This window comes from Pseudorca crassidens, chromosome 7, assembly GCF_039906515.1.
Source record: "Pseudorca crassidens isolate mPseCra1 chromosome 7, mPseCra1.hap1, whole genome shotgun sequence".
Lineage (NCBI taxonomy): Eukaryota > Metazoa > Chordata > Mammalia > Artiodactyla > Delphinidae > Pseudorca > Pseudorca crassidens.
The window spans coordinates 55,108,646-55,131,258 of NC_090302.1; the positions used below are offsets into that span (position 1 = coordinate 55,108,646).

Below are 22,613 nucleotides of genomic sequence, written 5' to 3' on the forward strand. Positions count from 1 at the left end.
GCATCTCATCCTTGCAAACTTGGCCCTTGCTGATTTCAGTATTAAGTCAGCAGAAACTCAAAAGGTATTTCTCATGCACTTCTGTGATCTGAACAGAGGGAGACTGGTCCCAGTGGCTCATGTGAAAAGAACGGTGAGTGAGGCAGAGCCTAAGCACTGGTAGTGAAACTACGCCCCTTATGGTTGACTACCAGAAATTCTTGAGCTTGACTTACAGAAGATAAGGAAGCAGCTTGTTAAAAACCCCTCTTCTTACAAACTGCCTTTACTGATTAAGCTTGCTTTAGTTGTTTTTATTCTTTTTTCCTTTCTTTATTTGCATACCCTCCAAGCTTCACATAGCCTAGGGTAATATATCACAAGACTTCTTAACCGTCCCTATAGATAAAGCCTCTGACATCACAGGTCACTATAGTAATGGTGGGCTTAAGTTGTTTTACAAGAACATGGAGTTGGATCCTGTCTAGTTCAAGCTGGCTAAGACTGGTTGGGATAACTAACCCTAAAACTGTGTCTGCACAGTTATCTGATGAACAATTTTTTGACTTCAGAGGGCCAAAAACTCCACCCTCAGATCATGCTAAGTACCTCCATTTTTGAACATGCATCCCATGAAGAAGGATGTAACCCAGATATGCCTGGGCAAAGTACCGATTACTTCACCTTTTCTCTACCTCCAATCACATTTCCTCATGCCTAAGACCACCCTGCTTCTTTATCCCATAAATATCTCAAGCCCCTTGCCTTTGGGGAGGTGGAGCTGAGACTTGTTCTCCCATCTCCTTACTTGGCTGCGTTGTGAATAAACTTTCTCTGCACCTCAGCATTTGGCTTGTTGTGCATAGGGCAAACGAACCTGGTTCGATAACAGTAACACCTAGTGTTCCAAGGGCTACCTCTGTGAGGTCAACGGGGAATGGATTCTTCCACAGGGGCTACACTGAGGTCAATGGGGAATGGATTCTTCCCCAAGGATACAAAGGGATATCCTTTACTCAAAGCAGCTGCCTTAAAATTATTATCTTCAGTGCCACTTCCCTGGAGGTTAAGGTGACAAGCTCTCCTGGATGCCTGGAACTAAGAGGTTTCCCACAGTGCAGGACTTTCAGCTATAACCAGGACAGTCTTGGGCAAACCAGATAGACTTTGTGTGACCATGTTATACTTTGTCACCTTATTTACAAATTCATAGTTTGATTAGTTCCAAACTTATCAGTTTAGAGTGACTTTGGACAGAGAATTTGCTGACTCATCAGAGATAAATGATTAAAACTCTGGTCTGCAGCCAGAGTCATCATTCTACAGTCAACTGTGCTAATTCCTGTGAATGACTTGCAAAAGCTCCCCACTGCCTTCCAACTGAGCCCAAATTCCTTAGCTTGGTTTCCACAGTCCCCCTCAGACCCTCAGCCTTGGCACCCACTTCTCCCCAAGCCTGCTCTAACTTTTAGAACCTGACAGCACCCGCTGCCTTCTCACCTCCCATCCCTCCCCTCCATTAACTATCACAATCCAATCCCCTCCCCTCTGGGCCCCCATGAAAATGCCACCTCCTCCATAAAACATTCCAGAGTACTTTCCTTCTCCTTTATACTCTGATAGCATTTGGTCTGTACTGTTCTCAAAGTTCTGCCTTGTAGAAAACTCTCTGTGTACATTTTTTTTTTTAACATCTTCTGCAAGTTCTCAGAGATCAGAAGAAATGTCTTAAATGTTAGCATTTCTATTCCAGGACTAGCAGGTTGACTATCAATCCTGTTTTCCTTCTGAGGCACTGTTTTTTTCCCTTGTGTCAGCAAGTATTTATTGAATGTCTACTAAGTGCCATGAATTGGTAACTGATTCTTCATGTGTCTTTTTTTTAAATTGAGGTATAATTGGTGAGGCACACTTTTAATCACAGAGATACTACATTCCCCTCCACACACCCAGTACTAATCTCAAGGATTCTGACTCAATATGAGGCAATTCTTCAGTGAGCCAGAGTTGAGAATTACTGTCCTGCTGCATAAAGATACTCAGGAAAGACTGGTTGAATGAATGCATAAACCATCTAACAAAGTTATTTAAAAAGAAACGAGGCCTTCCTAGATCTCCTTCCTAATGGAATTAACCTCCTCTTGCTCTGCCTTTCCCCTACATTTTGATTATACTTCTGTTAAGTGCACATCATAATCCATCTCAAATTTAGTGACATGGGGGTATGCCTGCCACCCCGTCTAGTGTGTGAGCCACTGGGAAGCCAGGATGTGTCACGATCACATACACTGCACATAATAGGTTATCAATAAATGGATGCTCAATTCAGTCCCTCAGAAAAGCTTGCTATGCTGATTATAAGGAGTTTGGGTGATGTACGAAAACAAGGCACATGGGCAAAATCCATGAGCTTCTTCCAGTTCTGGCAGCAAAGAAGCACTTTGGGCTGCAAGAGGATGGATCTTTGATCACTAAACCCCTTTTACAGATGAGGAAACTAAGGTCTAAAAGGCTGAGTACTTGTGTGAGATCACACAGCACTTGGAGACAGGTTGAGCAGAGCTCAAGTGTCCTGACTACCACCAGTTGAAGGTTCCTCCCCTTCTCTGTTTAAAATAAATTCTAAGTCTTTACATCTGGGGTAACCCCCTACCTGCTCTGTCCACCTGTTAAGCTGCAGGCTGGTAGAAAGAGAAGAAGCCAGAAGAGAAGGGAGACCAGGCCCAGAGACGGGTGTAAATGTGTCTCTCACCACGTGTCTCTGGGAGCCAAGGCCAATTTTTAAAAATCTACGTTGTGTTATTTTCTTCCAATACAGTAACTAATCAAGGACTCACCATTACTTAGTAGATTTTATCAAAATATTTTACTTGGTTTCCTCAAGTCCATTTTAATATAAAGGTATTCTATCATTTTTGAAAAATGTCTAAGAATGCATTGTCACTTTCTTATAATTCCTACTAAAAATTCAGTGCCACTTTTGTTCTGGGATATTTACTACAAGTCTCTTTGTTAGCAACTGTATTATTTTTATGTGGAGATTTCTTATTCTCATCACTAACAATGCAGGGAAAAGCAGGCCGGCCTATCTTTTTTTTTTTTTTTTTTGTGGTACGCGGGCCTCTCACTGTTGTGGCCTCTCCCGTTGCGGAGCACAGGCTCCGGACGCACAGGCTCAGCGGCCATGGCTCACGGGCCCAGCCACTCCGCGGCATGTGGGGTCTTCCCGGACCGGGGCACGAACCTGTGTCCCCTGCATCGGCAGGCGGACTCTCAACCACTGCACCACCAGGGAAGCCCAAGACTGGCCTATCTTTCATTCAAAACAACTATCTTAAAACTATTATCTTTTGTGCTACTTCACTGGAGTTGTGACCAACTGTCCTGGTTTGCCTGGGACCAAGAAGTTTCCCAGAATGCAGGATTGTCAGGGTTAAAATTAGGACAGTCTGGGGCAAACCGGATGGTTAGTCACATCAGCTGGGAGCGCAGTTTGGAAAATAAAGTTTCCTGCTCTCAATCTCTGGCCTGCCCTCCAGACATAGGCAATTGTGGGTTTGTGTGTGTGTGTGTGTGACAATAATATAAACAAGCCAACAAACCATGTCTAGAAAAAGAGAAAGAAAATACACCCACATATTAATCATGCTTGTCTTTGGGTGGCAGGACTATAGGTGATTTTTTTTTTCACTCCTTTTCATTTGTCTATAATTTCTAAACTTTCGATAGTGAGTTCTTTTATACTGGTGAAACCAAAAGCTTGAGTTCTAAAATTTATGACCGATAATAATGGATAGATAAATAGTACCTATGCCAAGTTAGCTGTCTGTCCCATTTTCAACAAGCATTCTGAGATATGCTTTCCAGGGTAAGAGAAAAGTCTCAATTCTTACTTTTGGGATTATTTTTCAAGGAATAATAATTTTTCATATCAAGGTGTCCCCAGCTGAATATTCCTAAGGAAGCAAACTGATGAAGTGACCTGACTTTACTCCTGCCAGACCACAAGGCACTCTTCTAGCAAAGAGATGGGTGCTTGCTGCTGACCTTTCTCGGAGAAGGGGCTGATCCAGAAGAGGGCTGGGAGTTCTGGAGTGTTGGGAGGTGGCAAATGAAGTTTCCCAGTGGAAATCGGCATCCCCTTGATGACTGTAACTGGCCGAGGGCTTTCCAAACTTACTTGAATCTAACGATAATGGTGATTCATTCCTTAAAACAATCCGTTCATCTGGCTCTTTGATAACCTGAGTGACAATGTGCATTAATCGTTAGTTGTAGTTTTTGCTTTGGTTTGCTTAATTTAGAGCTGGGGGCCGGGTGGGACAGGGAAGAGAACTGGGGGCAAGATGATAGAATACCTGCCGCAGGGATCTCCTGCAAATAAAAGAGGGGTGGGAATAGAGAAGACTAGAGACAAAATGCTCAGCAGTCAAGGGCAAGGAAAGATAACCAAAATTCTGTACATTTGGCATATATTCACAAGCCAAAATCAACTCATGCTCTGAGCTTTGGTTTGTGAGGATTGGAGATTATTGGGTTTGGGAAAGACATAATTTTTTAGACGACATATTTAACTGCTATGGCAAAGGAAGCTCAGTGTACTCCATTTTCTTTGCATATATCCATTCTCATGTTGTAACATGGAAGTCTGCACCTTCACGTGAATAAACCAATCAAACTTTAAGAACAAGTGATTTACCATCGCATATAAAAAGGTACTCGACTAGAGAAAGAGTAATGAAAATCCCTACTGATAGAGTAGATATTGGGCCTACATACACCCTCACTGGTGATTCATCCTACAAATGAAAAGAGTTTATGTGAGGGGAATAAACCAACTAAAGCAAAGCAACTCAAGTTAAACTACAGGAATTCCATAAGCAGCATTAGCTAGAAATATACTTTCCACCACTCATGGGAGAAAGCACAATAATTGACATTAGACAGCTGGAAATAAATCAGTTTACAAATGCTACTTCTAAAATTACCTTTACATTAGCTGCAAGGCTGTCAAGAGAAGAAGCTAGAAGAAAGAGGAACAGGTGTTTCAATGACTCATTATTACCAGTTACCCCTAAAGCTGCTGTTACACTTATTCCACAGCAGTACAAAAATATTACACAATGAATGAATTATCAGAGAACTTAAATGCTCCCTTGTAAATTATACCATCACCTTTAAGTCTTCCTGAAGTCACCGCAATTTATCTATTAGTTTTACTGTCCTCTTGAGGTCAACAATGAGGTTATATTAATGACAGCATGTATGGATACAGGAAGAGTAAACGGGAGTCTAAAGTGAAGCAATAACTTCAGTAGCCCTTGGGCAGCCTGGAAAACTCTTATTTGCCCAGGTGCCCAGGGCCTAAAAGAAAGCCATTTGGCTCAATGTAAAATTCATACCCTCTGCCTCTTCTGGCATTCCCTTTATATTTGGTTTACATAAAATCCTACTTATGCAGAAACTCTTGAGTGTACTTGTCCAAGGTAGATACAAAAATGAATACATAAGAGCTTGGAAAAACAACACAGCAAAAGTGTAAATCATTATGATTATCCAAGTAATCATAATAAGTAAATAGACCTAATGCCAGAGAATGGTAAGAATTACTAGAAGTAATACACACAGATAAAACCAAGAATAAATGGGATTTTTCCAGGTTCAAAATGCTTTTGAAATGAGTATTTGCAAGACTATGCTAAGGCCACTGTGGCTTCCCCCAGCATGACTGGGGCTTAGGCAGTGACAGGGGTCTGCTGATTCCCCAATGCCACTGGCAATAAGAAGAAAGATATAAAAAGGGATTTTTAAAAGCATGCTAATTGTCATATCCTCTGGGCATGCACATAGGTGTGTGGGCATCTTGTCCTAGAAGCTCTCTTCCACCCAACTCCCAGCTGAGCAGGGACTTGGTAATGCTTAGCCCCTTTTCAGCTATAACCATAAATCTGCCTTGTTGCCTAGGAACCCCCTTGCTACTGATTTTTGAACACTCCCTTTCACGGGGAGTTTGCCCTTGTTTCCTAGCTTCTCAAAGTGTAGTCCATGGACCAGCTGCATCGGTATCACCCGGAAGCTTGTTAGAAAAGAGGGATTCCAGGCCCCACCCCAGCCTTAGGGAATCAGAATCTGCACTTTAACAAGATCCCCAGGTGATTCGAATGCACACTGAAGTTTGAGAAGCACTGCTTTATTCTACCTTAGGCCTGAATGAATGAGCTGACAGGTGACCTAAGGAAAAGTCTGGCTTGGAAGCTACAGGGATTCCAAGGATCTGAGCCCCGAGGTCTGAACTTCTTCTCTAAATGTAAGTACACCAAAAACTTGGTGTGTGACCTGTACACACTCTGTAACCTCTCTGGAACCTTAGTTGTCCACCTGCCAGGATTAAGAAAGACAAAGGCTGAGACCAATGTGATATATGAGTCCCGTTGTAATTGAGCTAGCATTAAGCCCAAATGTCCTCCCTGGGAAAGGACATTTCCTGTTGCTTGATTTCACAGTAATGGGGAAGACAGTGCTGCTTTTATGGGCTACATGGGTGATTTTCAATCCAAAGGACTTAAATGTCAGAGGTGATGAAGCACTTTCTGCTTCAAACCCTGTCTTCTGTCCTTGGTTTGCTGCTGTAGAACAGTCACGGTGATTCAAGGACACCGGCTTGAGTTACCACAAGAGAATGTGCAGCCCCTTAAAAGTATAAACCTTTCAGCCTAACATAGGAAACCCTGTTGTCAGGGATGGTACAGGTCCAGTCTCACCAAGAGTCAAGAGAATGGGCCACCACCATCCCTTTCTAGCCTAAGAATTTTTATTAATTCAGGAATAGTTGAAATTCACTGCCCTGACCTTCAGTATTGACATGGTTCATGTATTTCAATCATAAAGTAAAGGCCTCCCAGGGAGGCCTTAACCCAGTGCCTCTCAGTGTGTGATCCAGGGGCCTCCCCATGGGTCTCTAAGACCTTTCAGGAGCTCTGCAAGATCAGAACTGTTCTCCTATTAATATTAATCTCTTTTTCACTCTCTTTCTCTCACAACTGTATAATGGAGTTTTCCAAAAGCTACATGATATGTCATGATGTCACCACTCTGATGGTTAATGGAATGTGTGCTTGTATATTCTTGTATTTTACAAATTTCTCAGTTTTAATTTCTAACACTAAATATTGATAGATATCATCTGCATACACAAAGTTCATTGGGGTCTTCAATAATACTTAATGCAAAAGGGTACTGAAATCTAAACATTTGAGATCCCCTGCCTTAACCTCACTGCTTCAGACAAATTGCCTCTCCTCCTTTGCTGACATGGAATCTTGTAAAGTAAGTGTTGCATCTCCTGATCTCCGACAATCCCCTGCTGCTTCCTATCCAGAGAAATGGAGAGTCCTGTATGTTAGCTATCAGTGGTGCCTTAGCAAGAAGATTCCACCAGGACAAGGTGCTCCCTGCTTTTCCAGCCCAGCCAGGGAACAACCACAGCTAGAGCACGCTCAGTGGTCACACTACTCAGAGCAGTCTCCTTCAACAGCTAGGGGAACTCTGAAACAGCTTCTCAGCTGACTCTGCTCATGGGAACTCCCTCCCTGGAAACTCCACAGCGGGAGGGCACCTGAGAATTAGGCCCTGAATTTCCAAAGAAACATGTGATTCCTCAGAATGAAGAAGACTTAGAGGTAGGTAGAATGCATTCGTTCCCATGGGGAAACTGTATAGGAATAACAAGAAACTCAAGTACCTCTTCTCACTGGAAATGGAAAGTTTGAAAAGTCAGATTTTCTTCTAGACTTCTGGGAATGATGCTCTGAACTGTTCTCACCAAAGGGCTTTGCACTGTCCACCTGAAAGGAAAGGAAAGGAATGAGACTTGAACCCACTGTAGCTTGTATTACCCTCTCCTCATTACCTGTAATGCCTTTCTCCCCCTCAGTCACAGTCATGCAGGTGAGAAAAGAGGTTGGGAACAGATTAAATCACAGTCTCCAAGTATATAAAATGTTATACCCAATAGGGAAACCTGTCTGTCCCTACCTTCACTGAGGTTAGAACACGAAGACATGGCCTAGCACTAGGCACAACTCATATTCTAACCACTGGTAAGGCTCCAGCCCAGAAAACAGCAAGTGACATTTACTTCACATTCTTTTAGAACCAGACAGAGTTTCATGTTCCTAAACAGTCTGAGCAGTACTGGCCTAGGTGTGGTCCTCCCTGAAGACAAGGGATTTTCACAAGGCGACATTTCAGCCTTCCACATCCCCTTCCAGTCTGAGTGTCTATATTCTTGAAAAAAAAGAATAGTGGTGACTGTATTATTTTACTTAAGGTAACCGTATTTTCCTACACTGGACAACATGCCAAAATACTTGAAATAGAGACTCTTCCAGAATATGTACGACATAGAGTTGCTGGAGTTTCTTTGTAACATTGTTTATTTCTGTTTTTTTTTTTTTAAATTTCAAGAAAGCATGTTATAATATTACTCTTCAATCTACTTCAAGAAATACTTTGATTAGAATTTACAATCTTGACAACATCAGGTCCTCTACATTTTAATGCTGCTACTTAAACTTCAGATATCAGGAAATCTGGCTAAATAAAAGAGCACTTAGGAAAGAGCTTGGCACATTAGTAAAGACTGTATAAGAATTCGTTAAATAAAAGTATCAAGCAAGTTTTAATTCCCTAAGAAACCTTCCAAGATTTTAAGCTTATTTAGCCCATAATGGCATACACTAAAGTTGTATTTTATAAAAATTTATGTCAAATGATATAAATCAGACTCAGTAAACTCAATTCAGCAATATTTGTATGAAGCCACGTTTAAAGAGTGATTGCTGGATTTTGCCAGACATTTTTACCCAGGTCACCATGAAGAAAACAGCTATCCTGTACTTTCTAGCCAAACAACGTCTCTGTTCTACCTACAAACCAACTCTATATCCAGTCATCTCAAAAGCACCTTGCCTTTGAGATTTACCATGCTTCATTTCTTGTGTCTAATGCACAAACATCATCATTAAGTCAAATTATCAACTTGACAATAATATCAATAGTTAACATTCTGAAGAATAAGTCATGAACTAGAATGTGGAATGGTATTCATGAAAAATATGAACTAATACTGGAAGTGTTTTTAATGTAATATTAACTGTAAATATCAAGAAACAAATCGGTATATACAGTATAATTACAACTTTGTGGGAAAAAATAAGGCATTATGAATACCAAAAAAAGGCAAAAGAAAATGTATCAAATTAAACAATGATTTTATTATTCTGGTGAACCTGTGGGCAATTTTTGTCTTGAACTCTTCTACATTTTCCTTTACTTTTATAGTAGTCAAAAAATCTTGAGACTATGAGAACAAGTGTGATTGAATTTGCCTACTATTTCCTGAGGGCTAAATCTAAAATAACTTTAATTAAGGGCTTTGACTGTGGCACATCATTGCATCTTCCTGCAAACATATGTTTCCTGCTCTTAAAAGTGTGGCCATTAAGCAACGACCTCACTAAGAAAACTCAAACCAGTTTTCTTAAAACAGATGAGGCTTTGGTTTCAGATTGGTACAGAGTATATGCCAGCCTTTGATATGCATCTTCTACCACTGACAGTTCATTGATTTTTCTGGACAGTGGCAGGTTATCATATGTAGATAACACTCTCTATTAATAATTTTCAGAAATTAAAAATAGGGATGGCAGACATTTACTAAGCAAGTCTTCTGCATAAGACATCTTTCCTGACAATGACTCTAGGAAGTGAACATAATTTAATCATAGCTGTCATTCAATTGGAGTTTCCTCTATTTACTTACTTACCCATTTGTTTTCATGGTCCAACCTTCCTTTATTCCACCCTCATTCACACCCTCACCATTCCAAAGGACTGTGAAAAATAATTTGAGGCTCACATGTCTTACTACAAATGGAGGTTTGCTTTCTCCAGGTATTTTGAAACTATCTCCAAGATTCAGTTGAGCTGGCTGGTCCTGAAAGAAACGCCTGGTGAAATATGGAGAGGGCGGCCGGGACTGCATGCCTTGGGGCAGTCTGTCGAGATTACTCTCCCTTGGTTTCATCTTTATACTACTTAAGGGGAATTTTGGTCCATTTGATGTGGATAAAGGCCTTCGTGACTCACATCTTTCTTCCTGAAAACCCAAAAAAGAAACAATATTTTTAAAGAAGAAAACTCAATCAGAATATAACTGTGTTTAATTGAACTTTAACTAAGGTAGAAGACTGAACATCTCAGATTTATAAAACATGAACTTAAGGAAGGGCATTTTAAAATTTTTCTTCAGGTCAGGTTAGTATCACTAGTATATTTCAACTATTAGCAGTGAGATTTATTTGCATTATGAGAAAGTTGGAAAGTATCAGATACCCCCACCCCCACCCCATCATAGACAGATGATTGACAGATGTAGAAATATAGTGAGAGAGAGAGAGAGAGAGAGAGAGAGAGAGAGAATTTGGCATAAACTTGGGTCCAGCAATTTCACTTCAAGGAATTTATTATAAGGAAATAATTATGGCTATATGTATAGCTACAGAAATTCTTAGAACACTTCAAAAATTAGAAACCAACTATATTGGTGAGTAAGCACTTTCCTTTCAGCTCCAAACCCACCTTTCTACACTCAGCTTTATGATACTGGACCTGGCACTCTGCAAACCCCCTTCGGTTTTTCCAGCTGTTTTGTTAGGCTCCACCACTAGAGGGCGCTAGAGGGAGACCGTAAGACTAGAGGAGGAGGAAAGGACTGGGGACTTCCAGTTTTGCATTCTGTTCTTGTCAGCATCACCCCAGCAACCATTCTTCACCTTGACAGCAGCAAATGGCTCCAGTTTATAGTTTTTTCCTATCATAATCCAAAACTAGCCTCACAGCACCAGGTGGCCAGAGAGCCCCTTGCTCAGAGATTTGAGTCTAGCCCCACAGGATCCTTCCTCCAAGCTCCTGGGACAGCAGCAATGAGCAGTGTCCCTCCTTAGAGATCTGAGTCCCAGCTCATCAGAGTCTCCCCTCTGAAATCATGAGGAAACACCTGGGAGAGAAGCCCCTCCCCACATGTCTGGGTGCCCTTTCTATGGGGTTTCTTCCTCCAATTTCTATGTTCTTGATGATCCAACCTCTTCCCTTTGGTCCCCCAACGCTAGAGGTGGAAGCTGCTTCCTGTAGTTACTATCTCCATCACTTCACTGTTCCCCTTTTCCTTTCAGTCCTCCAACCCTCGTTTAGCCCTCTTTTTTTTTTACATTAAATCTTTCTGTTAAAGTAACAGGTATGGTTTGTTTTCCAGACTGGACCCTGACTAATATATCAGCTTAGTACCCAACAACAGAAAAATGAATTGCCAAAAATTATGGTACTTCTGTACAATGGCATGGTATGAAGCCATGAAAAATTGCCTGGCTTAAGCATACTTAAGGACATGAGAACACGTTCATGACATTCAAAGTGAAAATATGATATGAAATAATATCATATTATTGTAGTATGGTCCTAATCTTCTAAAATTAAAACAATATGTGTATGTGTGTGTGTGTACAGAAGAATATATTCAAAAAAGTAGTCATGCTCATCTCTAGATAGTAAGAATAACAGGTTATTTTTATTTTGTCCTTTTTCTTATCTGTATTTTCTAATTGTATAAAATAAATGGGATACTTTTGTTATAGGAAAACAATGAAAGCTATTATTTTTAAAAGTTAACACTTAAAAAAGTTAATATAGGAAGACCTATATTAGGAGATTAAAACAAGATTAAAATGGTGGAGTAGAAGAAAAAGAATAATAAACTGAAAGATCACTGTGCACACTTAAACAGATTGGAGAAAACAGTGGGTAAATAAGGAGAGACTAAAAAGCAGCTATTGCCTTCCTGAAAATTAACCACTGGCTTCCCATTTATGAGTTATGGTGCCCAGGGGACCGATGGACTTGCACAGATTAGTGACCCTTCTCATTCAGTACCTCTTAACCCAAAGCCCACATTTTCAAGGCATTTTCTAGGACTCCAGGTGAGGTCTACAAACTATATTCATTAACTCTCTATATCATTTTAGAAACGATTTTACACGGTTGCAAAATTATGGACAATAAGGTAAAACAAAAACAGAAAGAAATCAGGGTGAAGGGGAAATTAGGGCTGAACAAGAGAGTAAAATGAAGGTAGTGCTCATGGATGCCCCAAGACCCTCACTGTTACCAAAGGTGGCCCACAAATACAACTCTGAGCTTCAGCCTCAGCACAGGAAAGAAGGAAACACTACTGTTGATAAAATCAAGAGTAAAAGTCATGGAACAACAACAACAAAACCTAACTAAACGACACATCAAGCTTGTGATTGTAGCTTCTGGATCATTCTGTTCCACCAATTATGCCATGATGAATACATGCCAAACATACTCACTCTAATGTGACAGGCTGAACAAACAGTTTAACTATGGAAATTCAAACCTAGTAATAAGTTTCCAGGTTTCTGTTTGTCCAGTTGCATCTAAACTTGGTAAACCGAGTTTAGGCTGAAATTCTTTAAATTTGTGGAGAAAATTTCTATCATTTCTATCACTGGATTCTCGATTATACTTACAAGAAATCTGTGTCTATGCAGAAACACACGTTCTCTGATGGCTGTCCTCGTAGAAAACTCTATTTTGGGAGCAATGCCCTGAAAATAAAACAGCATAAAAGAAACAAATAAAATGGAAAGAGGGTCTTTGCTCATCCTATACTAACTTGAAATCATCCGAGAACCTGAATGCTCTTTTCTGTAGTTGGCATAATCTACACACATTATCTAAAATACATACATAATGAATATATATACAGTGAAATATTATTCAGCCTTTCAAAAGAAGAAGATCCTGCCATTTGTGACAACATAGAAGAAAACAGAGGACCCTATATTAAGTGAAATAAACCAGACACAGAAAGGCAAATACTGCATGTCTCACTTATATGTGCAATCTGAAACAAACTCATAGAAACAGCTAATAGAAAGCTGGTTGCCAGGAGCTGGAGGATGGGGGAAATGCGGAGATGTTAGAGGATACAAAGTTTCAGTTAGGCAAGATGAACATATTCTAGAAGTGGAATGTACAGCAATGTGACAACAGTTAACAATACTATATTTTATATTTGAAATCTTCTAAAAGGGTGGATGTTAAGTATTTTCACCACAAAAAAGAAAAGAAACAACAGTTTACAATGTTAAATGATGGATATGTTAATTAGCTTGATTGTGGGAATTCCCTGGCAGTCCAGTGGTTAGGACTTGGCACTTTCACTGTCGGGGCCCAGGTTCCATCCCTGGTCAGGGAACTAAGATCCCACAAGCCACACAGCACGGCCGAAAAAAAAAAAAAAAAAAAAAAATTAGCTTGATTGTGGCAATTATTTTACAATGTATATACAAAAATAAAGGTGTATACCTTAAATATATACAGGTTTTGTCAATTATACACCAACAAAGCTGAAAATAAAATACATACATAATAAGAATAGCTAAACACATATAATACTACATATTATGTGCCAGAGCCCAACCAAAGGGCTTTGCATATATATTAACTCATCTAACCCTCACAACAACCCTGTGAGGTTGGTCCCAGTAGTATCTCCACTTTGTAGATGTGTGAGCTAAGGTACAGAGAATTTAAGCAACTTGTCCAGCTAGTACTGGCAGAGCTGGTAATTGAATCCAGGCATTGCAACTTGTGTCCCCGCAGTTAGCTACTCTATTTAAAACACTGGACCATGGAACTGAATGAGATTACCTAGGGGGAGGGATGGATAGAAGTTCTCCTTCCCTGCCTACCTGCTTTGAAAACATGCTTTATATCTCATACAAAATATTTATACTCATTTCCAAACTCTTCATTTTGTTTCATTGATCAATACTTCTTTTTCTGCTCGGTACCATCCTATCTAAAACATGGTGATACATACACATACATACACATATATATACATACACATACATATACCCTATCCTACTTAATTCTCATAGTGCTATAAGGAAAGTACAGTTATTAACATCAACCCACTTTATAAATGATAAAACTGAGAACTGGACAAAAACTTGAAACAACTCTAATGTTCTTCATAGGTGAATAAACTATGGTATATCTATATAATGGAATCTACTCAGTAATAACAAGGAACAAGTTACTGATACACACAACTACATGGATGAATCTTAAAAACATTGTTCTACGTGAAAGAAGCCAGTCTTGAGTGGTTACAGACTATGTGATTCCATTTATGTGACATTCTCAAGAGGAAACAAAGTTTTAATGACGGAGAACAGATTAGTGGATTATGGCGGAGGATGTGTCTATAAAGAGATAGCATGAGGCAGATTTGGGGAGTGATGGAACTGTTCTGTATCCTGATTATGATGGTGGTTTCACAAATCTATACATGTGTTAAATTTATAGAACTGTGTATCAAAAAAAGTCAATTTTACTGTATATTTAAAAAATACAATTATGTTTCTTTAAAAAAAACTGAGGCAGAAAGAGATATTAAGCAATTTTCCCAAGGTCACATGTCTTGTAAACGTCAAAACAGGGATAGGACTTGGAGCTGAATTACACTGTCTCCAATTGACCCCATCCAGTCACCTGCAGCCCCTCTGAACATGACCCTTTGCTCTCCTCTCCCCCAGAGAACACCGCCTGGCCAGGTACCCCTTTGTTCTGGGGGCACTTTACCTTCCTTCTTGTTGCCCATCCAAATCCTACCTGTCTCTTGAAGCCTGGCCTAACCCTCTCCCCTCCAGGCACACCCATAGTGACTTCTCCCTCCAGTTGCTAACAGCTCATTTCACTTATATAACATACTCCAAGTACCTGCAAGAAGAATTTGCATCGGCCGAAGCCCTAGAGGGAAAAGGAACCAACATGCACTGCATGTTTAGACAGGTACCAGGTGCTCCTAGAGGCTTTCACATGTGCGATCTCATTTAATCCTCATACAACCTGTGTAGTAGACAATTATATCCCACTTTAAATGTGAGGAAACAGGCTTGAAGAGGTTAGTCTGTCCAATGTCACACAGCTGGGGATCAGTAGAGCCAAGAGTTGAAACTCTGTTGGACAGCAAAAACCATCCTCTTTCCATTACCTCATGCTACCTCTCAGGGGGCTTCATGGATGAACTAGTCAGCGCGATTCCTGTGCATTCATTCATTCCGATGCACATTCAGTCCTGTATATTCATCTTGTCTACAGAACAGGTCCTCACAGGCACAACCTACCTCCTCAGCTCCCCCTCCTCTTTTTTTTTTTTTTTTTTTTTTTTTGCCTCTAGAATGCACAGTACGCCCATAACAGTGTTAGGCCCAGACTGGTGACTCAAGATTTCTGGGCTTATAAACACAAGAGCCCAGTTGCTGCACAGAGTTGAATAATTGGGGCGGGGTGGGGGGCGGCAGGGAGGTGGTGTTCCATAAAGAATGCACAATAACATGGCCGGCACAGCCTCACCTCCAGTTATCAAGACTGCCCACATGAAGAAGAGGGTGGGGGAAGGGGAATTTCGGGGTCCACAGCACCACTGGTGGAAATCCAAAACCTCATGTGTGCGCGAAGCCCCAGGTCCCCAGCGGCCCAGCTGCCTGAGCCTGAACAAGTTATCTCTTAAGCCACAGACTGGTGTAGTCTTCTTAATGCCTCATGGAGAAGTAGTATTAACCCTTGAATGACAGTTTAATAAAATATAACAGCTCACATTATTGTGCACTTAACTATATACCAGATATTATGCTAAAGACTATACATACATTACCTCATTTAACTCTCCTAATAACCCTATAAGGGAAGAACTATTACCAGTCCCATTTTACAGATGAAGAAACTAAGCTACATGGAGATTAAGTAATTTACCCAAAATCACACAGTCATTCAGTGACAAAACTGGGCTTGAACCCAGACCACCTGAGTCCACATGTAACCGCTATACATGCAGCTCCACTTTGCCTAGAGAAGAGGAGGAGGGTCCCCTACCAGTAAGGAATCCACAGCCTGTAACACCATCTTGTTCACCTATTTGACCTCCACTCCTGGCAGTGACTTCCAGACAATACGGAGGAAGGTATTTTTCATAGAAGTACTGGTTTTAGCATAACAGTTTAGAGCTGAAATTTACAGGCTCTATCTTGTGCAATCCCCTCAGCAACGGGATGGTGGTGATGATGGTTAGGTCAATAAATGTATTTAACAGTAGGATTTTCCTAGAATCACTGCACTAAAGAAAAATGGAAATTATTAACTAAAAATTAATAATTAAAAAAATATTGTTTCCACTTAATTTACAAATTCAGCCTTTACCTAACAAAAAAACAGATTATATTCCCCTCCTCAGAATTCTTGACCTCAGCAGGAAAAGGAGGCAAAAAAGGCTGTTAGCATAACAAGTGAAATGAAATAAAATATGGAAGTACAAAGAAAAAGTCACATTTTATTGGAGGAAATAAATCTAATTCTTAATGAACTAAGAAGAGAAAATAAATGAAGTGAATGATTTGCCTGACACGCATATGTCATTTATTCTCATATCCTACAACATTAATGAAAAGAAATTGGACCCTGGGCTGAAATAAACATGAGAGAATTAGCATCATGCAGTGACCGAGTGCAAACTTCGAAGCCCGACAGGCCAGCATGAGAATCCCTGCTCCATTGCTCACCAGGTCTGTGACTCTGAGTACCTTTGATAAATTCTCCATGCCAGCTTCCCCATGCCTAAGATGAGGAAAATAACAGTAGCCACCTTGCAGGGTTAAGGAGGATTGAACAAGATCATCCATGTAAGGAGCTCAGCACAGTGCCTGGCATCTAGCGAGCATGCAATGAATGTCAGCTATTAGTAAAGCTTCAGCAATTGGTTTTATTTTGCTTTATAGAACATAGAGAAATTGAGCTCCTCTATCTTTTTACAAATTGTTTAAAATATACTTTCATTAACTTCATTGTAAGAATTGATACTTTACCTCTAATGCATGAAGATGTTTCCCTGCAGTTTTAAAGCTCTTTCACTTATGATTACCTGCATTTATGAATAACTACAAACACAACTTCCGTAGGTTCTTCTCCCTACTTATGCCCATAAAGTTAAACAAAGATAACATTTGGGAAAATATGAGAAAGTGTGTTTCTTCTTGTCTTGATACTTAGCTGGATACCAGCCCAGTGTTTGTAGATAGATTTTATTTAATAGAAAACTTGGGCAAACCAAAGTTAATATAAAGAGTATCTCCCACCTAATTCTCACTAGTTTTTATCCCTTTTTGCTTCTGAAGAGCAAAATCCCAATAACTCAACATAATAAAGACGAGCATCTCACAAGTACCATGGGTATAAGTGATACACAAAGAACATCTCTGAGAAAAAAAAATGATGTCAGTTATATTCACCAAACCTTCAAAGATTATTGGAGGACTTAAAGTTATGCTCATTAGGAATTCAGATTAGGAGAACTTTTGATGAATGCTTGCTGTTTGAAGTATTAGAACTAGAAGTCCTGTCATCATAAACATCCTAGAAACAGGGGTCCTGCATGTTATGTATTCTACACAGTACTCTCAACAAAATGGAGACAATAACACTTTATTAAATTTTAATAATGGTGATTCATGGGGCAGTAACAGAAAAGTTGAGTATTAAGTATGCTTTTTATAATTCACAAGGATGTGGCCCTTAAAACAGAGGTCATCCAAGTGACATAAAAGTAAAGAAAATTGTCAGAGTTTCTGCAGTGTTAAAAATCATCCCAGATAACATCAAAATGAATATTTTGGGGCTTCCCTGGTGGCGCAATGGTTGAGAGTCCGCCTGCCGATGCATGGGACACGGGTTCATGCCCCGGTCCGGGAAGATCCCACATGCTGCGGAGCGGCTGGGCCCGTGCACCATGGCCGCTGAGCCTGCGCGTCCGGAGCCTGTGCTCCGCAATGGGAGAGGCCACAACAGTGAGAGGCCCGCGTACCGCAAAAAACAAAAAAACAAACAAAAAAAAACCAACAACAAAAAAAATGAATATTTTGAATTTGGGTTCAGATAATGCCCCCCAAACAGTTAGATAATCAACTAAATAACTGCTGTATCTTTTAAGATCCTTCAATAATATCAGTCTGTGAACCTCTGACAGTTTCCCCTCCATTAAGTAGAGACCATAATATCTGCCTTGGCTGACTTAAAAACTGTTATGAGGAAAATAAGATATCACATGAAAAAACCCAAGCACAAAATAAATGAGAGGTAGCATTATTAATATCACTACTCTATTTTACTATTATTATTACTAAAACAATAGCTATGATTAAATAAACTGATATTAAATCTTTCAGTTAGTCTGCATTAAGAGGAGATGAGAAAACAGACACAGAAAACAAATTTATGGTTACCAGAGGGGAAAGGGGGTGGGGGAGGGATAAATTAGGAGTTTGAGATTAGCAGATACAAACTGCTACATATAGAATAGATAAACAACAAGGTCCTACTATATATAGAACAGGGAACTATATTCAATATCCTGTAATAGGGACTTCCCTGGTGGCACAGTGGTTAAGACCACCTGCCAATGCAGGGGACACGGGTTCGAGCCCTGGTCTGGGAAGATCCCACATGCCACAGAGCAACTAAGCCCATGTGCCACAACTACTGAGCCTGTGTTCTAGAGCCCGCGAGCCACAACTACTAAGCCCACGTGCCACAACTACCGAAGCCTGTGTGCCTAGAGCCCATGCTCTGCAACAAGAGAAGCCACCGCAATGAGAAGCACACACACCGCCATGAAGAGTGGCCCCGCTCACCACAAGTAGAGAAAGCCTATGCGTGGCAGCAAAGACCCAACCGAGCAGATAATAAATAAAATTAATTAATTCAAAAAAAATCCTGTAATAAACCATAATGGAAAAGAATCTGAAAAAATATATATATAAATAATAACACATTATTATATATAATATATATAAATAATAACATATTATATATAATATATATATAAAACTGAATAATTATATATATATTATATATATAACTGAATCACTTTGCTATACACCAGAAACTAACACAACATTGTAAATCAACTATATTTCAATAAAAAAATTTTAAATTAAAAAAAAGAGGTGAAAGAAGCAATGTTTTTATAACTATGTGATGGTGTGAATATGGCAGTGACTTAGAATGGTTAGATAAGACTCCCACATCTCATGCCTGACAGACCTCCATGGCTTACGTTATACAAGGATAAAAATCTGAACCAGTGGAAGACTTCGGTGCGTGGATTCTGCAAATTCCTTTTTCTAAAGTTTAAGTTCCCTATTTAACAGAAGAAGACTATGTAATGCTTAACTCTTTCGGAAAACCTTGGTGATCTCTTCTGAGTGGCTGGAGAGATCAGGGAGCCAGTGCTGAGTTAGGCAGTAAATTAAGACATGGGCAGGGGCTTCCCTGGTGGCACAGTGGTTGAGAGTCCGCCTGCCGATGCAGGGGACACGGGTTTGTGCCCCGGTCCGGAAAGATCCCACATGCCGCAGAGCGGCTGGGCCCGTGAGCCATGGCCACTGAGCCTGCGCGTCCGGAGCCTGTGCTCCGCAATGGGAGAGGCCACAACAGTGAGAGGCCAAAAACAAAAAGACATGGGCAGCTGATGATTAATACCTGTGTGATCCAGTTAATAACTTGGAGCCATGAGAAGCACAAAACTAAACTGGTTTGGCTGCTCCCACCCTTGGTAGCAGTAGCAGTAGGAGCAAGGTAGGCTCGGCCATGACCAGAAGGGATGTATGCGTGTGTATGAATGTGCCTGCTCACTGGCCTGCAGTCACAAAGTGACGTCTTTAAGTGTGTGAGGTCCCACAGCCTGAGACCTGGCCACATTTGGGAGGGTGAAGGTGAGCTGTGCCATTTGCTTTTTTTTTCATGGTAAATTGAAATTTATTACTGGGAATGGTGGAATGGGTTAGTAAGTATAATTGAACTATACAGAGTGGTCGTTAAGCCTGGAGATAATAGACAATTGTAGTGAAAAGTCATATCAACAAGCCATTTATTACGTATATCTCTGTTCCCAGGCCTTTATGGCCATCTGTATATTTCCATATTTTGAATGCTCATTAATAGTGAGGGAGAACACTGACCACAGCTTTATCTCATTCTTGTTGATTTCTTGGGTGTAGTTGTGGCACAGGGGTGAACTCGCCAAAACATGGGTAATCCAAGGAAAGGATACGGGGTTGGAGATAACCACAGTCTCAGCAATCTTTTCCCCAGTAACCAGGGGTGGTTGAGCTTAATTTTGAACTTTAAAATAATTTTTTTGTACTTAAGACCTTTTATATAATGAAAAATGCCTTGATCTGTATTCTTATAAATGGTGCTAAAATATGGTACTCCTACAGGAATCAGGGCAATCCACAGTAATGTCAGTTACTTTGAGTATTTCGATGTGGGAAGAAAGCCAAAATGAATGTATTTAATGAAAAAAAAAAAGACTCCCACATCTCAAATCAATAGTGGGAATCAGTATCATTTATTATTTTGAGTGGGGCATCTAATCAGGGCTGCTGAAGAGAACATCAGGGGCACTAACCAAGATGAAGTGATCTGCCCACAAACTGGTTCTGTCAGGAATAAAATGTTCAGGTCCCGAGAATTCCTCTCCCAACAGAAGCCCAGCTGGGCACAGATCACTTACCGGAAAACCTTCAACTGTCTTCATGAGCACCTCCCTACACAGCCCAGGGTACGAAGGTGTCAGCCTGGGTACAGGGAAGAGAAAGTCCCTCGTGTTTTCTTCATAATAGGCCAACTCTTCCCATGCTAGAAACAAAGGAAAAAAGGCATAAGCAGATTTATGTTCTGAAAATGATGTATCTACAACCCTGAGTTCAACAAAATAACAGCTTAGACAAGTGATGGCAGAGATGGCACTCAGATAAAAATAGACATTTTGATCACAGCACCTGTTATTCAAGAGGCAACGACTTCTGCTACTTTTTGTCTCATGCATAATTTTTTAAAGCCTTCCCAAGTCACTGCAGAGAAAAAGACTACCTAAAGGGTTGCTCCACAAAACAGAACAAAAGGGAAAATCTTTCCTTCCATCTCTTTCCATCCAACATCGACAAATGTTTTCTAAGGAGACAAATGTTTTGTAAGGACATACCGTGGGCCAGGTCCTAGGGATAGAACAGGCAGACAATGCCCTGTTCACTCAAAGGTTACAGTGTAGACTAGGGTTCCATGTGTTCTGTGATGTAGGAATGTCAGCATCCCAATGGCTCAGAGAACAGCCAGAGCTGTGGTTCTCAGCAGTACTGGTAACAAACCCAGGGACATTTTGGAAATTTGTGGAGAAATTTCACAGGCAGGAACCAAAGTTCAAGGTATCCTGCAATGCTCAAGACACTCCTGCACGACTTTTTAACACCCTACCAGACATTCTTTCAGGCAAGAAAACTTTTTATAGTTATCTGAGCCTGGAATCTAACTGCTACATATAAACACAAAGCATTTTTTTGTACAACTTAAAAATACACTGAATTTTCAGGAATACAGGTACCAGGTAAATTAAGGAACAACTGTACTTTGCTTTGTTTGGATATTTACCAAGATCCTTTTGGCATTTTGAAAATCATATCACATCCAAATATTACATTTTGCTCAACATCTACATATTAGTATACATGTCATTTTATTTTAAATCATTTTCCTTTGTATTTCTCCTTTATATTATGGCTGGAATACTATATATTTTTTGCAGTGACCTATATAATTGGTTATATTAACTGTGAATATTATTTCAGTATGGTAAAAGAGATAGTATGAAATACTCATTACCAAAAGATCATCTTGGGTGTAATATGATTAAGAATCACTGAGCTAGGGCTTCCCTGGTGGCGCAGTGGTTGAGAGTCCACCTGCCGATGCAGGGGACACGGGTTCGTGCCCCGGTCCGGGAAGATCCCACATGCCGCGGAGCGGCTGGGCCCGTGAGCCATGGCCGCTGAGCCTGCGCGTCCGGAGCCTGTGCTCCGCAGCGGGAGAGGCCACAACAGTGAGAGGCCCGTGTACCATAAAAAAAAAAAAAAAAAAAAAGAATCACTGAGCTAAATGATGGGGAAGGTGCCGTCTACAAAACAGGTGCTATACAAGTGGTTTGGACCAAGAGTGGCCCCTGTACAGAGCACCACCAAAAAATTAACTGTAGTCAGTGAGGTAGCTTTGATACTGACCAGGGTTCCTGGCCTTCCCTAATCAATAGCAATTGACTAGAGGCCAGATAAGAAACTCAGGCAAGGCTTTATTGGGGTCCCTGCGACCTCAGGTGGGAGCAAAAACAAATGTTTCCCTTGCTTGCTCGGTCCCAGACGCCAGACGAGCTGGTTCCTTATAAGGGCGTGAGGGTAGGGGTGTGTCCAGGGATCAGGCCAGAGGGTGGCTTAGGTGTTTTGCCCACCCCTCCAGTGGGGTGTATTGAGTGCAGGCGGCATGCTCAGGACCCTGCATTTGCTCCCCGACACCCTGTTTTTGCTCCAGTCTCTTCAGAAGTGGCAGGTGGGTTTTTTGGTCTCTTTGTATCTTTTGTCCAGAATTTGCCCCAACTGCCC

At 40.6% G+C, this 22,613-nt stretch overlaps 1 protein-coding gene across 7 annotated transcripts in view; it reads right to left on the bottom strand.

Annotated features, from left to right (window-relative positions):
• SPATA6L (spermatogenesis associated 6 like) overlaps positions 1-22,613 on the bottom strand; it is a 62,583-nt gene that overhangs the window by 9,139 nt on the left and 30,831 nt on the right. For all 7 annotated transcript variants that reach the window (XM_067744291.1, XM_067744287.1, XM_067744286.1 and 4 more), the window contains 6 exons: positions 20,699-20,823; positions 12,588-12,665; positions 9,899-10,138; positions 7,721-7,823; positions 4,968-5,002; positions 4,027-4,223 (listed from right to left, as the gene is read on the bottom strand). In XM_067744291.1, the coding sequence (XP_067600392.1) occupies positions 4,027-4,223; positions 4,968-5,002; positions 7,721-7,823; positions 9,899-10,138; positions 12,588-12,665; positions 20,699-20,823 (778 nt within the window). The remainder of the gene's footprint in view (positions 1-4,026; positions 4,224-4,967; positions 5,003-7,720; positions 7,824-9,898; positions 10,139-12,587; positions 12,666-20,698; positions 20,824-22,613) is intronic.